Source organism: Lontra canadensis, unplaced genomic scaffold (genome assembly GCF_010015895.1).
Source record: "Lontra canadensis isolate GAN:19392208 unplaced genomic scaffold, GSC_riverotter_1.0 scaffold59, whole genome shotgun sequence".
Taxonomy (NCBI): domain Eukaryota; kingdom Metazoa; phylum Chordata; class Mammalia; order Carnivora; family Mustelidae; genus Lontra; species Lontra canadensis.
Genome location: NW_022631053.1, coordinates 6,622,719 through 6,638,960, shown reverse-complemented (window position 1 = coordinate 6,638,960; position 16,242 = coordinate 6,622,719). Strand labels below are relative to the sequence as shown.

The window sequence follows — 16,242 nt, the reverse complement described above, 5'->3', positions numbered from 1 at the left end:
AGCACCCCCAAACCCGGCACCTGCATCAGAAGCTAACCAAAAAGCAAGGATTCTGCCCCATTCCTTCCCTCAGATTCCCATGCTGAAGGCAAGCACTCACCAGCCCTCTCTTCCTAAACCAAGTCACCTTGTGACTCATACATGTCACCCCGCTGGAGCCCAGTCCACAGTAGGCCCAAGGAGGCCCAGTTCACCCTTCAGCCCTTCCCAATGTGCTCTGACCTCATCCTCCTAGGGCCCAGGCTCCCATAACCCAAAGGGAAAGAGATCTGGGAGAGGAGGGGGCCGGAGGAGGGAGAGCACTGCCAGTGAGGCTGCCAGGAGGGAGATGAGGAGAAGTGGGCCCAGAGAAGGGGAGCTTCCCAGGTGGGGAGGGACTGGGTCATGGCCTGAAGATCAAGTCAGAAATGGAGGGAGCTGTGAAGCTGCAGGTGTGGAGCACAGTGCCAAGGCCCCAACAGTAGGAATGTCTTTCCTCCTGCTGCCCTATCCCATGTCAGCCTGTGCTCCCCCAGTGAACAGAACCTCTCAGACTTTTTTTTTTTTAATAACCTGAAATAGAAGTCTTTCCTTTTGGAAACGTTACCTCTCTCAGGCTCAGAAGCTGAACCCAGAGCCCCCATCCCATTTAGAACCCACGAAACCCCATGGTAGGGCCCAAGCAGGGCTGAAGCAGAGGCACGAAGTTGCCCAGAAGCCCACTGGGGTAGGGAGACAGACACAAGTCTGAGGTCACTTGTCCCAGATAGACACCTTTCCCTCCTGCTGTCCCAGCTCAGGACCCTAGGGACAGGAGTCTGGGAGACTGGAGGGCCACCCGGAAGGGGTCCTTGAGGGACACACAGAAGACCTCCTCAGGCCAACCTTGGGGCAGAAGGGCTATTTTCTGAAGAATGACTGGTGGGTGCTGTTCTTCTGGGTCTGTGTTTAAGGGGCAACCACAGTTCCTCTTCCAGAAGCCGAAGAAAGGAGAACTCCCTGCAGGCAGGCCCCGCTGGGGGAGGGGGCAACACTAGGCCCAGAGAGCTCCCCACCAGCCACCGTCACACACTCGTGCCCCATGCTCCAGATGCTGACGTTGGGTAGGGAAAGGCGGTCCACCTCCCCAAACTCTGCCGGCCCCAGCCCATGGGCTTCCTCATGAGGCTCACCCCGACCTCCCTATTGCTCCCTTCCCAGAGCACCCGCCCTGTGTGCGCCACCTCAATACTCCGCCAGTCATGGCCTCCACGGTGTCATTCAGAAGCTGTGCCCATTGCACCTATCACCGTGTTGCACACATGCCAGGCTCCATCAGGAAGGGGTGACTTGTCCCCCAGCCCCCTGCCTTCTCAAGCTCCGGGACCCCCCAGGAACACCGGTGTGGCAGGCAGCACCCCCTCCCCAGGACGAGGTAACCCCTACTCCAGGCTCTCATAGGACCTCCTCTCTCTTCTGCTGGTCTCACAGGAGAGGTTTCTGAACTGGGCTCCCAGGTACACTCCCAGAGGCTGCATCAGGCCCGTATGTCAGTCCGGTGCCTCCAGCCCCTGTCAGTGGGAATTGTCCCCTACCTCCCCTCAGTCCCTGCCCGAGGCCAGTCAGCAGCAATCGTGCTTGGGATCAGAGCCAAGCCTTGCTCCCCTGGTAACCATGGAGTCAGGACACCATGCACTCTCTGGACAGGAGACCAGCCAATGGCCCTGAACTCCATAGTGCTTGTTACAGGGCCCAAAGGGACATTTTATGATGATGATCTATGATAGAAACTCTGTTCGTTAAAGCTGGGAGCACACACGCGTGTGTGTGTGCGCACATGTTGCCAACAGGAGCTGCTTCCAGAAGCGATTCCTGGAAAAAGTTCTGCTTCTCCCCCAGTTCCCTGTCTCTGTGCGGACAGCCTTTGAGTTCAGAAGAGCCCAAAGCAAAGAAGATAAGAGCTGTGAAGCAGCTCTCCTGGATCCCGGAGAGAGGACAGGTATCTGAGGGGACCCAGGTGCTAGCTGAACTCGCACCAGAAAGCAAACACCCTGCAAGCCAGGCTTGGCCGTGATCTGCGGGACACTTCTCATCGGCCCCTCTCCGGGTGCTGTTCCCACTACTCTGGGACCAGGCAAAAAAAAGCAGGCGTGAATGGACCTGAGGGCCTGAACCACGCCTCGGCCTGGACCCTTCTCCACAAAGCGCCCTGCCAGGGTGGAGAGCTCTCCGTTTTGGAATTCTGACTACACCCCCCCACCCCACCCCATCTCTACCTTCGGAAGCCGCTGCAGTCAGACTGAAGAGGCAGTTTACTTGGCACTGAGGCACGTGGGCCTACTGGGTTACCTTCTCAGACCAGTGCCCCAACCTCACTCAGAACCAAAGAGCCCCAGAAATACTGCCACAATGTGTCCACGCAGTGCATCCCCCGCAGCCCTCAGAAACCCCCAGAGCAGACACAAGTCTCGGGGGGGGGGGGGGGGGGGGGCACCTGCGGGAGCTGGTCTCCCACTCCTCCTTTGTGGGCCTGGGCCGCACCTCCCCCACAGATGGGACTTTGCCCCAAGGCAGGCCCACGGTGACTGGAAACCTGAGCCGGGTCTGCTCACCTGCCCTCCCAGGTGTTTTCAGGCCCTTTGTCAGGAAAACGGCTTCCCCAGAAGCAGAAGCCCCCTGCCCATGCCTCTGATGTCTTTTCTGAGGCTGTCCTCACCTCCCTGATCTCCCGACTAGCTGAAGAGGAGTAGCAGGAAGGCCTAGGCCCCAGCATGCTGGAGGAAAGCAGGCGGCAGCAGGAGGCCAGGTCCCAGGATCAGGGCTGATTCCCTCCACACCCCACGTTGTGGCTCTGGTTCTGTTTCCCTGACACAGACAGGACAAAGCTTGACTCTGCATGGGGGCTGGCAGAGAAGATGAAAGCTGGGGCTGAAATGGCTTCAGGAAGATCCAAGAATAAATAAACACGAGAAAGAACATCACGGTTGCCAGGCCCTCCTGACACAGACTGAGCACTGAGCACAGAGGAGAGCCTCTTCTAGAAGGCATTCCAGTCACACAATCTGAGAACCTTAGTTGCTGATGGGGCTTGAGAGCCCACTCAGGCCAACCCTCTCAATTCAGAGAGGAGACAAGAGCAAGAGGAAGGGGCTAGGTCACTGTCCCCCAACAGGGGAGCGGTCTGACCAGGCCAGGCCAGGCCAGGGAAAAGCCAAGAAGGCAATCCCAAAGGCAGGAACCCAGTACTTCTACATGAGGTCGCCATTCCAGGCCCTGAAGGGATGGACCTATGAATGAAATCGCTTCTTACTTTCAAGGAGTTTCACATACAGCCCACAACCTTCTAAAAAATTAAAAAGTAGACGACTTGCAGATACTTAAAAAAAAAAAAAAAAACTCAGAGTCTCAAAAAGCGAAAGACCAAAACTTTCTCAGTTGTCCGACTCCCAAGAACTTGCCTAGAGTCAACCCTCGAACGGTTTCTTCTCTCTCCCCCACCTTCCAGAAATTGTCTTGCTCATTATTAATTCTACTGCTCATTATCTTGGCATGAAGCTGCTTATTGCTCAGATTTATCTAGAACCCAGGGGGCCGCAAGCTGGCTAGAAACTCCTGCCATACAGAGTCATGGAAACGAGGCCCCACGGCATAGAGCATGTTGGCTTTGAGGCCAGATGGACGTGGGTTTGAACCCTGGCTCCCTTCCGTGACCGGCAGGGAGAGCCAGGGACACAGGATAACCTGGTCAAGCTTTGACTGCCCCACTGGCAAGAAAAATATGCACCTGGAAGAGGTCATTGAAGATTAGCAGCCCTGCGTAGCACGTTCCTAGCACACGGTAGGTGCTGCCTCAATAGTCTCCATTACTACCATCTGTCCCTGCCTGAACCAGGCAGCCTCTTTCCTGGCATTCGCGAGTTTCAGCATCTGGTCCCAGCTGCGCCCTCTCCTCTCCCGCCACAGTCATTTTCTCCCCATGTGTTCCCTGCCCCACCTCTGCTGACTGCCCTCCCCTCCCCTTCTCTTCCCTCCGAACTTCTGTAAACTAACACTTCGCTACGGGCCAGTTGCTCTGAGTGCCTCACATGTGCTAAGTTATCCAACCCCCACCAGATGAGGTAGGTACCACCTTTATCCCCATTACATAGGTCAGTAGACTGAGGCCCAGAAGCATTAAATAACTTGTGTGAAGTCACGTAACATGGAAGTGGCTCCGCTGGGACTTGAGCCAGGCAACTGGGCTCCAGAATCCGTCTTCCCAACCTTTACCCTCCCCTGCTCCTCCCCAGCACTTCCGCTCCCGCAGGCCAGCAGGTAGGGAAAGACAGAGAGTACGCAGCCCCCCCAGGAACCAGTAGTGGCGGCAGACCCCAGGCCTGCTGGAGGTTCAGGGGGCAGAAGCTGCCCGCTTCATCTCCGGGTCTCCGTAATAATCACAGACGGACAGCATCTGCTGACTTCGAAGATTCCAAGCAATGATTTTGGACCGCGTGTGGGAACAAGGGGCTGGTGACAGGTGAGGGTCTTGGGAAAAGCATCAGCTTCATTTCCCCTGCTCTCCAGGGCCTGCTAAGTCCTCTCTCTAGAAGCTCCCAAGTCCCTTTGAGACTCTCATTAGCGTCCCAAAGCGAGCTGGGCTGCTCGCAGGTGAGTGGCCTGGGCCATGGGCCCAGACAAAGGGCCCCTGTCACTCCAAGGGGGGTGGGCACTCAGTCCAAGGGGACTGAAGCCCTGCAGCTCACAGCCATGGGCCTCGAAGGAGGCTGGATGGGAGGCCACAGGCCACAGGCCGGCTGCCCGCCCCCGCGGTGAGCATGCCCCTTTCCCCTTGCCTGGGGCCCTAGGGCAGCTATTTTTAGCTCTTGACACCTGGGTATTTTGCAGCCGCAGGATGTCCGGTTTGGAGTCTCTTTCTGGGAATCCCACATGCGGCTGTTGTAAACAGCCCCACGCAGCGGTGGCCCGAGCTGGGAGCCAGCACCCCCCCCCCTTCTGCTGTTTTAGATGAATCAAACAGGAAGCAGACGTAACCATGGCAGCGGCAGCTCGAGCTCCCTGGGGGTGGGAAAGCGTCCTTCCTGGCTCCTTGCCCCCAGCCCAGGTCCTCTCCTCCATCCCGCAGCCTCTCTTCCTAGCCAGAGACGGGTGGGACGCTGAGGCAGGGGGAGCCCAGCCATCCCGAGTTGGGCCGGGGCCCTGGGACTGGCCCTCTCTGGAGAACCTCACTGTCCTCTGGCAAAGAGAAACAGGGTCTCCTCCAAGCCCGGCCCACCTTCAGGGGCCTCCCAGACCACCCCTCAGTCTTCCTTGCCTGTCCTTGGTAGAGATGCAAAGGGGCAGGCAGAGCTACTCGCTCAGGGTGGCTGGCCTTGGAGAGCCTGCCTCCACTTCCTGTCACCCACAGCCTTCTCCGGGACAGCCAGGCCTGAGCACCTAGGGAATTCCTGAGCCGGTAGTTGTCCCAATCCCAGCCCCCTGGTCAGACTGCCCTAGAGTTTCTCTGGCCCTGAAAGCCCTCAAAGGCTAAGTGCCCACTTACCCTTGCTCCACTGCTCCAGGAGCTCCAATCCCTGAGATAGGAAGTTCCCCATGGTATCTAACCACCATCTTTCCTATCATAAGCAAAACATCCTGAGCAGTCAAGATGGGGGCCCCATCTCTAATGTGGGAAGAGGGGTGGAGGTTCCGTCAGCTCCTGCCTTTGTCTCTCCCCTCCCCCAGACCCTGCTGCCCCACTTAGACCAGCTGCTCCCTCTTAGCAGCCAGCCCCAGACAGTCTTTCTCAAGGGCCAGCACTTGCCCCAACAGGAAGCACGGTCACTGCCCTGGGGCTGCCTCTCAGAGCCTGCTCCTTCTCCCCTCCAAGGTCTCAAATTCCCTCCCTGGAACTCCTCCTTGTTCCCTTGGCTTCTGGGCCCTCCTTGGCCAGGTTGTGCCTCCTGCATCCCCAACTCCCACTGGCCCCCTGCCCACTGTAGGCTCTGCCTCTGCCAACTGCACCTGAGCCACAAGATGTGCCTTCTTTGGCTCCTCCCACCTGTGCCACCAGGAGGCCACTCGGCCCACTCCAGAGACCGCCAGGGAAAAGCTCAAGTTATCAGATTAATATTAATAATTAGTGTCTTATAATGACTAATGAATCAGATGAGGTGTGATCTACAACTCTGTACCAAATACCTACTGGGTGGCGGCTATGTACGAAGCACCCTACTCGTCCTGTCTCACTTGGCCCTCACAAAGACCCTGTCTGGTAGATACCGTAAGCATGTTCCTTTTACAAAGGAGGAACTGAGGTGTGGAGTTCTCAAGAAACCTGCAGAGGCCACACAGCTGGAAAGTGGGCTCCTGGGCTCCAAGACCTAAGCTCATAATTGAGACCCTGGCACACAGGTCCGCCCACCTCCCCAGGTGGTAAGGTGAGGTCACAAGAGGCCAGAGGACGACACAGTGGGTCCCAGCATCTGAAGGCCTGGGCGTGTCCCCCAGGGGCGGTGTGTTCCCAGAAGACATCGCCAGCAACAAGAATAACAACAGAGAGAGTCATCTCTGCCTGTGTCCTTCACATGCCTTTTGTCTCCAGGCGGTGCTCCCAAAACCATCTTCACTCCCTTTTTCATCTTCTGTTTTCCCTGTTTTTTTAAACGTACCTGTTCCTCTGTCCTTGTTGCCTGTAAGCAGCCTCCAGCAGGATATAAACAGAGAAGCAACCCTCCCAGGGCTGCCACGAAGGGTCAGCCGCGTGTGCAGCCACTCTGGAAAGAGTCAAGCACCAGAGAAAAGGCAGGTTGCACAACCAGAGCAAGTCCCCTGCGGAGCGGCTATTTGAGTGAATTCCCTCAGAAGGAGAAGCTCACTCCCTCTCTCTGCCCCCTCCTAACACACACCTCTCTCTTTCCCCAACTCTCCTCCAGGTCTCAGACACACTGGCAGGACTTGGGCAGGTAGAAGAGATAGAGGCACCCACCAATGCAGAACAGAGCACCCTTCTGGAGGGCAGACTCCTGGGGACCAGGAACACAGCCAAAGACCATCAGTGCCCTCGGACCTGCGGCAGGTCAGGGGGAAGTAGAGGCCGCTGTGGAGGCCCAGGCCGTCACAGATAGAGGAGGCTGTGAATAGCAATACCTCCGAATGCTGGCACTCACAGGACCCCACATTAATATTAATGACATTAAGTACCCAGAGATCCCCAACCCAGCTGGGCCAAGGTATTCCCCTCGTTTTGCCTATTATTGTTGGAAGATGGCAGAGGTCTGCCAGGCGGATTCTCCCGGTGACAGGATTCCCTCCTGCAACCAGGGTTCTGCGGCTGCCCTTGGTGGGCCAGGCTTTTTCCTGACCACGAATCCAGCCAGTGCTCACACAGCCTTCAAGGAACTCAGCAAACAGACACATGGTCCTGGGTACTGATTTGGATAAACCAGCTGTGAAGGACAATTTCTGGCCACCTGGGAATTCGATGAGATGAGAATTTACGGTCGTGGAAAGTGGCAAGGGCTGAAAAACCAGCAGGTGCAGTGTCATCTCATTTTCGTAAAAAATATGACCCAGAGAGGCATGTCAGGAAACAGGGAGATGCGAAGCGGTGTTGTGGCCATGGTCTCTGACCGCTGGGACTGGAATGCTTCTCAGTTTTTAAATTTCTGCTTGTCTGGGTTGTCTGATCATGTACAATACACAAGAATTGCCTCTGTAATGATAAAACAGAACACAGACATGTATGTACACAAACACACGTGCGTGGTAAGGATGTCACAGTGGGTCGCGAAGTCGAGGGTCAGCTTCTGGTTCCCATGAGAATGAGGACAGCAGGCTTTCGTGAACTCCGTGCACCCTTTTCCAGGGCCCTGATAGCCTCCGTGGTTCCGCATTATTTACCACCTCGCATCCCCTGACTCTTCTGAATCGCACAGAGGGCCTAGCACAGGGCCTGGCACCCCGTTAGGAATGACTGAACGAATGCCTGTAGGCTGAATAATGATCATTTCCTGAAAGAAATGCCTCCTGCCTCTTCCAGGGCCACAGTGCTGGGATTACTCACTGCTGACATCACTGACCTTCCCACCCCTCCTCAGCCTCATGTTCCTCTTAGGAGCTGCTAGGGAGGGGCTGAAATAAAGGTCACTGCAGCAGATGCTGGCAAGGTATCCCACATCAGGCCCATGAGGGCGGCCCCATACCAGACCCTTCCCCAGTGCCAGCTGGCTGGGAGGCCCAGGGGTCCTCCAGCATCCTGCCTCGCTGGGGGAGCCTGGGGGCGGTGGACTGAAAGAGAGAAGAAGGGGTCCACCCTGGGACTTCTGGCAGCAGACTCCTGCTATTCCAGGCCCTTATGGGTGGAGGAATCTGGAACAGTGAATTTGGCCTGGTTTTGCCTGTGAACTGGGGCTGGGCCCAGTTTCTGTTCTTCATGTCTTTAACGTTCCCTATCCCTGACCTTCAGAAATATGAACAATAACATCAATAAAAATGATGCGTATTCTGTGTGCACGAGCTTCACACGGGGCACGGCACTGCCATTATTTACTTTAAACTTTACGGCAACTCCATGAGGTAGAAACTGTTGTTGCTTTCATGTTACGGACATGGAGAAACTGAGGCACAGAGAGCCACATGCCTGAGGTTACACTTAACTGTCTGCGGGAGGCACAGGGACTCTGACAAGGCCATCCCATCCCTCTTTCTGTGTCCTCACTGGAAGGCTCGCTGCCAGGCTTTGCAATGGTCGCAGGAGGGTCCAAAGGAACATCTGCAGGGTGCTTTCGAGTCCCCCATGTGTTTGCATCCACATCTGAGAAAATCCCGACTTGAAAGACTAGGAAACCAAGATCTGGGGGGCCTTTCGTGGCTTTGCACAAGTTTCCACAGCCATTCAGTATCCAAGCCAGGTCTCTGGCCTCAGAAGGGTACATTTCTTCCCCTAGGTCCTACAGTCCGCTGGCCCAACTCTCAGGATGGCTCTGAAGGCCTGGAAGGGAGATGTACGTCCTCTGGAACCATGGAGATGAAGGCTGCGCTCAGCCCCTCGGCCCAGTGGGGGGGTTGGGGGAGGGGGTGCTGTGCCAGCACCTCCTCAGCGTCTCCCCCGTGACTCACTCCTGGGACCCAGGGGAAACACAGCCCTGCGCTGCGGGCAAACATTGCCTGCCTCCTGCCCCGCCTCCAGCTCCCCGCCTCCACATTTGCTAACCGAAACCCGGCTGCTGCTATTTTTAACCCTCCAGCTCCCCCTCGCCTGGGGCTCCCCCCTGCACCCCACCCCCACCCCCTGCCCCAACCGGGTGCCACCAGCTTGTCATTCTGAGAGCAGTTCTCTAACCTGAACGCCCCGGCGGGTGCAGCGGATGCCCGGGCAGGTTTGTGGGGCAAGCAAAACAAGACGGTTACAGCCCAGTTGCCGAATTCCCCCACCCCAGACTCTTTCCGAACCTGTGGCTCCCAGCCGGCCCCGCCTTTCCCAGCCTTCCTGGGAGCTGGGGGAGGCAAGAATGAGACTTCCTGGGCTGGGAGTGACAGCAGGGGCCGGAGCTGGGCTCCTCAGAGTGGGCTCTGCAGGGAGCCGAGCTGTACTGCTGAGCGGGAATAGGGTACCCCCCAGGGCAGAGGCCCTCCCTGAAGGCCTAAGGTCTCTGACCACCAGGCTTTCCAATCCCTGCAGGCAACATGGGGAAAAAAGGAAGTGGGAAGGAAGCAGGGTGGGGATGATGAGTATAGCCCCCAGCCCTCCTTACTGAAAGTCCCCTCCCCATCCTGCTGTCGCAGGTACACAGGGGCTGGGGTTAAGCTTGGGAGTGAATGCCTGGGAGGCTCAGGAGTCCAGGGGGCTTGTGCACTGAGCAGCCTAAAGGAGGCCCAGGGAAGAATGCTAGCAGAGGCAGGAGGGGGAGGGAGTGGAAGAGGGCTCTTCTCTTACCTGGGGGGCTCCTCTAACTCCTTGGGTCTCTAAGGAAAGGGCTGCAGCTCCCTGCAGCCTCAGCTCTATGTCCCCCAGGGAACCCCCCTCAACACACACACACACACACACACACACACACACACACACACTGCAGAAAAGGCTGGAGGTGAGAGGGTCTGAGGGCTTCTTGCCTGATGTGAAAATTAGCCTCCTGAGAGGGAGAAGGGGTAGGACTGCAGGGGCACTAGCTGATGTCTGCCCCCTGGGCTGAGAGTCTCACCCAGTTTGGGAAGCTGATTCCAAGGGCCCAGGAGAGGCTCTGGGGCACCCAGCCAAAGGACCTCTCCAGGCCTTCTCTTCTGTCCGGACCCCAGATCGATTGGCCAGTTTTGGCCTTCTCTTTTGCCCCGGCTTCTCTGGTCCCTGGCCCAGAGCTTCTCTCTGGTCCGCCCTCCCTTCCAGGGCCGGGTCCTCTCTAACTCTTGACCCTCTCCACAGTGATTCCTGAGCCAAGTGAATAAATCCCAGTGGCTACAGAGGCAGCCAGGCTAGACCCAGAGAGGAGGGACTTGGCACGGGAGTTCCCAGGTGGAGACATGGGGAGGAAGGGGATGAGGCGGGAGGAAGGTGAGGCTGGAGCGTCAGGAATGGGGTGGTGCTTGAGAGCTCCTGGGGAGAGGCTGCTGCCTTCCCCACACCCAACACGTGCCTGCGTGGGGCCCTGGACTCAGCCTGGCAGAGGGAAAAGCTGCTGCTCCTTGGAGCAGCCTCAATTCCAGCACTGCCCAGCTCCCCCTCCTCCCCTTCCCCTCCGCCAACCTCAGGGGGCTGCCTGGGGGAGCAGAGACCCTGCTGCCTGCCTCAGAAGCTCTGAGGACTCACTTCTGGTCTGGGGAGGTGAGAGAAGGCATCAATGTCACCTTCTCAAGCCACCTGGCCACCCTCTCTAAGGAAGTCCCACCTGGCTATTTCTCTATTGCTGCACCCAGTTCATTTCCTCCTTAGAGCTTATCACAATGTACGAGATATATATACACTCATTTCTTGACTTGCCTCCTCGTTACTGTCTCTCTCCTCCACTGAAGTGGAAGTTCCCTGAGGTCAGACACTCTGCCTATGTGTTCACTGCATATCTGCGCCCAGTGCCTGGCACATGGCAGGGCCCGTCAGCCTCCAACGAAGGTGTGACTAGCTGAACGACCAGCTCAGTAATGGGGCCCCCGGGCGGCCACCATCCCCTTTACGGTAGATGCTCAACAGTTACAGGACTTCCTCAGGGAGAGAAAGCAGGCTGTAACAGGAAGAGCAAGTTCGGGAAGCCTGGCACCCCAGAGGAAAGGTCAAGGCCCAGTTCGCGTCCACACTGGGCCCCATCGGGCCCAGTGTGGACTCGTGCACACACGCACACCGAGAGGACGCTTGGGTAGGTCCTGTACTAGTTTTGAAAGGGTGGACTTCTGTCCTAGATCTTCCTCTCCATAGCCCTGTGTCCTTGGACAAACCACATACCTTTATGGATCTCGGTCTTCTCAAAAGAAAAAATGAAAATGTTAGGCCCCGATCAGTGGTCCTCACACATGACTTTGCACCAGAATCACTTGAAGCACATATTATAAGCCAGAATCCTGGGCCCCAACGCGGCAGATTCTGAGTTGGTCTGGAATGGGGCCCAAGGGTCTTTATTTTTAACCCCCTCCCAGGTGCCGGAAGCAAATGTTTGGGAACCGGCACTGGAGGACCACGACTGAGACAGTGCTTTTCAGCAAACATCCGGACTTCTATGAAAAACCTGCTCTTCCATAGGTATACGTTCCCCCAAAACACGTCCGTACATCCTACACGGAGCAATAAATCGCAAAGGTACACAACTCTACGGATGTCGAACCTCTGAATTACATGTGTGCGTGCTCTCCAAACACCTCATCCAGAGCTACCACATGGGTCACAAACTGCCACGGAAACACCACAAGTAAACACACCAGTCCCAGAGGGCGCACAACCAGACCCCCACCACAAACCCCGTGTGCACACACACCCATCACATGGGGACCCACACTAAACAAACGCTCTCCTGAATTAATTTTGCCTCTGGGAACCGGTCCAGGACCAAAGGAGCTACGCTCTGCTGATGAAAATGTCCCTCTGGCCTCTGCCACCCCCACCCCAACCCTGTGCCCCAGGCAGCATGCAGTCCACTGTCCCCTGGTAGACGGAGGGCTGCTGGAGGAGGAGAGAGGAGAGACAGAATGAGGGGAGGTACAGAGCCCTCTCCAAAGTCCAGCAGACCCTCCTCTTCCCCTGCTGCCCCCCATCCCCTAACCAGGAGATACGAAGGGGTCCACACCCAGGTTCCACCTCCATCAGTGCTCACTCCAACTACTTGCCTGGATTCCCAGGCCCTGGTCCTCGAGAGCCAAAAGGGCTAGGGAGGTGGCCCGATTGAGGGACTCCTCCTAATACTCAGGCTTCTAAGGAAAGGGCTGTCTGGGGGCACCTTCCTGCAGCCCAAAGGCCTGGGTCCCCTTGGGAAGGTTACCACAGAAACAGGGGGGAAATATCACAGGGAAACACAATAGCCGGCAGGGTCACCTGCTGACCAGGCTTCCTGCTGTGTTGCCCACCACTAACCACCCTCCCCACACACACACACACCACCTCCTTGCCCTCATGGCCTCCTTCTCTGGCCTCAGCTAGGGCCTCCTCACCAGCGCGCTCCTTCCTGCCTTCCCTGGCTTGGGGGAAGCGGCCTTAGACAGAAAGTGCTCCTCTGTGGCTCTAAAGGACATCAGGGATGGCCCAGAGCTGAGCCCCCCACTCCTAATCCTACCAACGCCCCCACCACAGGAAATCAAAGCTTCCTGCCCCAGAGGAAGTGCCCCATCTAGTGAACCAATCCAACACACACAAATGCACAGTCCTGGACAGATGCCCTCCCCCCCGGCTCCGGGGCCTTCCTCCGGCCCTGCTTCTAGCAATACCTCCCATCCAGTCTTTAGTCTGACCTAGGACAGGACAAGGCCAAGGTGCAAAGGTGGGCTTGGGCGGCCCTCAGCCAGGCCAGAGGAGGAGAAGGTCAGGAGAATGGGCACGAGCAGAGTTAGAGGGTCTGGTTCTGGCCCACTCAGCCTACCATTCCCTGGCTGGGTGACCCTGGGCCTTGCCTGAGCTCATCTTCTCTCGCGCCTCCCCTTCGCACTTGAAAATTACCAGCTCTTAATGAAAGGCCAGGAGGAGGAGAACAGGAGGCCGGGGTTACACCAGCTTCTGCCTTCCAGGTCCTTGAGCCAGCATGCCTACACTAAAGGGGGGTCCCCACCCCCATCACACATGTGTTCATCACTCCCAGGGGTTTTCACTGAGGATTGGGGAGATGATAGAGAAAGAAAGAGTTCCAACTCTCCTTCCCAGAAGCCACCAAGGATGAAAGCTGGGGTCTGTCCATCATCCCTGAAGGAAACTGGGGGCAGCATAACAGTCTCCACACTAGACGCCAGTCCGTTTCTTTCGAGTCAACCTCTCTTCTTCTGTGCTCTGGGAATTGGACCTGAAATACTGTCCCCATTTTATTGATGAGGAAACTGAGTTTCAGTGTCAAAGCAGAGGGACCAGTTTAGATTCTTGGCGGGGGGGGGGGGGGGGGTCAGTGCAAGACCCGAATGCAACCTTGCCAGCCTCAGTCAGAATCCCAGCTTAACACCAAGCGGCCAGAGAGACACCCACCCGGGGGCCAAAGCTAAGAACACAGAGGCCTCAGGAGGACACTGCCCCAGGGCCATTCTGGATGTAACACCAAGGAGCAGCTCTGAGCCTGTCCCTACAGGGTGGGGGAACATCAGGGGACTAAAGGCAGGTAAGAGTACTAGCGGGTCCAGACCTGGTTCTGGTCTAGGTTCACTGGGTACAACACAGTGACTGCTTTGTGCCTTAGTTTCCCTCTAAAGTGAATACAGAGAAGAAAATTACTTAAAAACTAAGGCAAGTAGAGGGAACACAGAGCAGAGAGTAAGGAGGATGAGCTGATAAGCAACGATGAGCTAAGAGTAGCTTGCAGAAGCCAGAGAAGGAGCCTGGGAAGAATAAAAGGGTTGGGGTGAGGAGTGAGGAAAGAAGTGTGTGTGGCAGCCAAGCCACTTTAGGGACCTGGACTATGGGGTCCTTGTTGGGGAGATATGGGCTACCAAAGTACCCCATTAGGAGACAGGGAACTGAGTCACAGTCTACTTTCTTTCAGTCCAGTGGCTGGGCAGTGGTCTTGGAGAAGGTTCCCATGGGTCCTGCTGCAAGTCCAAGGGACAGGCAGATGCGTCCAGATGCTGAGTCCCCAGCAGGGTCACTGAGGGCCAATGCCTCATTCTCAACCTAAAAACTGGCAGGCAGAGCTGGGCCTCAAGCAGATGTTGAATCTGGGCGTGGGGAGGGATGGGCAGCAGCAAGACAGCCAGTGTCCAGATGCGGTGGTAGGCCTCTGTGTGCAGGACAGCCAGCAGAGACAAGGGAACAGCCAGGACTTGGGGGGAGGAGCAGCAGTGGCTGGGAGGTCAGATACGAATGGGCAGGCAGAGAGAAGGAAACGGGGCTGGGGGAACTCGGTGGCCTGCAAGCTCCAGCGGGCTCTCTCCTAGCCACGGGCCTATGGAACTCAGGGCGTCGGAGCTGCCAGATTTACCCCCTGCTCACGCTCCCCAGCACCAACAGACCTCAGGCCTGGGGGGCGCACATCCCGTTCCCCACTCCTCAGTACACAGTCTTGTGGTCCCCACCCTCTCGCGCCGCTCCCGGCACCTCAGCAGCTCACTTGGGCACAGGTGTCTCCCTGATGGGTGAGCAAGGGTGGGAGGCCGTGCTCAGAGAAACCTCACGGTCCGGGACCCCCTGCGGAGGGGTCGGCTGCATTCGGCCCTCCCGGGCCCCGCGGGATGGGGGCGCTGATGTCCAGCGCCAAGAGCCGGGCCCCAACTCGGCGGGTCGTGCCCTTTGCCCTCGCGCTTCCAAACCTTCCGCCCCGGAGCACCGCCCCCTCCCGGGCCCCGCGGCGGCCCTCTGTCCCTCCCCCGGTCCGCCGGTCCGTCCTCCCCGGGCTTGGGGGTGATGGGACGCCCGGCCTGCGCGCCGGCGGCCCGGGGCCTCCAACTCCCTCCCTCGGGCCTGTCGCTGCCCCGGGGCGGGCGGATGTGGGCGCCCCGCGGGAGGCCCGAGCCCTCCGGCCCCGGAACCGGCCCCGGCCGAGGCGGGGTGGGGGGAACCTGCCAGAGCCCCCGCGGAGCCGGGCGGGGCGGGCGCGGCCGGGGGGCGCACTCCAGGCCGGGCCCGCGGGCCGCGCGGAGCCCGAGCCGGAGCCGGAGCCGAGCCCGAGCCGGGGCGGGCGGCGCTGGGTGCCGCGCGCAGGGCGGGGCGGGCGGGGCGGGGGGCGCAGCCCAGTACTCACCAGCGCCGGGGCTGTGCATCCAGGGGCCGGGGCCCTCAGAGCGGGGGGCTCATGGCGGGGCGGGGGGCTGGGGCGCCGGCCTCACATCCCCCCAGTCGCCGGCGGCTGCAGAGCGACTGAGACACGGCGAGAGGAAGGGAGGGGGCCGGGAGGGGGAGGGCCCTGGCAGCCCGGCCGGCCGGGTAGGATGACAATGGAAGGAAATGCTTTATCTGAGTCTGAGAGCGGGCCAAGGGGGAGGGGAGGGAGGGGGCAGGCGCTCGCGGCCCGGGGACACACCACCGCGGCAGACACTGACCCGCGCGGCGCTCGGGCGGCGGGCGGACACCCAGCGCGGCCGGGGAGGCAGCGCAGAACCCGGAACGCGGGACGCGGCCCCGACCCGCGCGCGGCCGCCGCGCTGCCGCCCAGCCCCAGGCGCCGGGAGCGGACCCGCGCACAATTCCCGGAAACCCAGATACCTGAGCGCAAGCAGCCTTGCATACACAGCGTACACGAGCGCACAGCCCTGTTTACACAGGGGTACAATCGTTCGCACAGACACACTTCTGGGAGGGACCCCCGCGCTCGCAAGTGCGTGCACGTACGGCCCCACCAGCAAACAGCCGCGCACAGGGACGTGAGGCACTCGTGGAGTCCCAAGTCCCGGCCAAGGAATCCCAGACGGACACCCCTGTCCACCCCCCCACCATACCCCTCATCAACACGACTTGCCTGAGGAAAGTTCCAGGATCTGATTTGAATCACTGCCCAGCCCTCCCCCCTGTCCCCCCCCACGCCTGCTGAGGGGAACAGAAGGGTCCAGCCTGTTCCTATTAAAAGAAAAAAGGGGTGGGGGCGGTGCTGATTTTGAAAGTTTTCTTTTTTTAAAGAAATTTCTCAAGGGATTTCCTTCCCTCCTCTCCTCTTCCTCTCTTCCTCCCATTTCTTTCCCCCCCACAACCCTTCCCTCTTCTTTCCCCCT

At 58.4% G+C, this 16,242-nt stretch overlaps 1 protein-coding gene across 5 annotated transcripts in view; it reads right to left on the bottom strand.

The window, feature by feature from the left end:
* Positions 1–15,776, bottom strand: part of HDAC7 (histone deacetylase 7) — a 34,429-nt gene extending 18,653 nt beyond the window's left edge. For 3 of the 5 annotated variants that reach the window (XM_032876942.1, XM_032876946.1, XM_032876945.1), the window contains exon 1: positions 5,498–5,564. In XM_032876942.1, the coding sequence (XP_032732833.1) occupies positions 5,498–5,549 (52 nt within the window). In that variant the 5' untranslated portion in view covers positions 5,550–5,564. Of the gene's footprint in view, positions 1–5,497; positions 5,565–15,278; positions 15,434–15,739 lie in introns of those variants that run through there. The other 2 variants (XM_032876943.1, XM_032876944.1) reach the window with 2 other exon arrangements.
* Between the last annotated feature and the right edge of the window lie 466 nt (positions 15,777–16,242).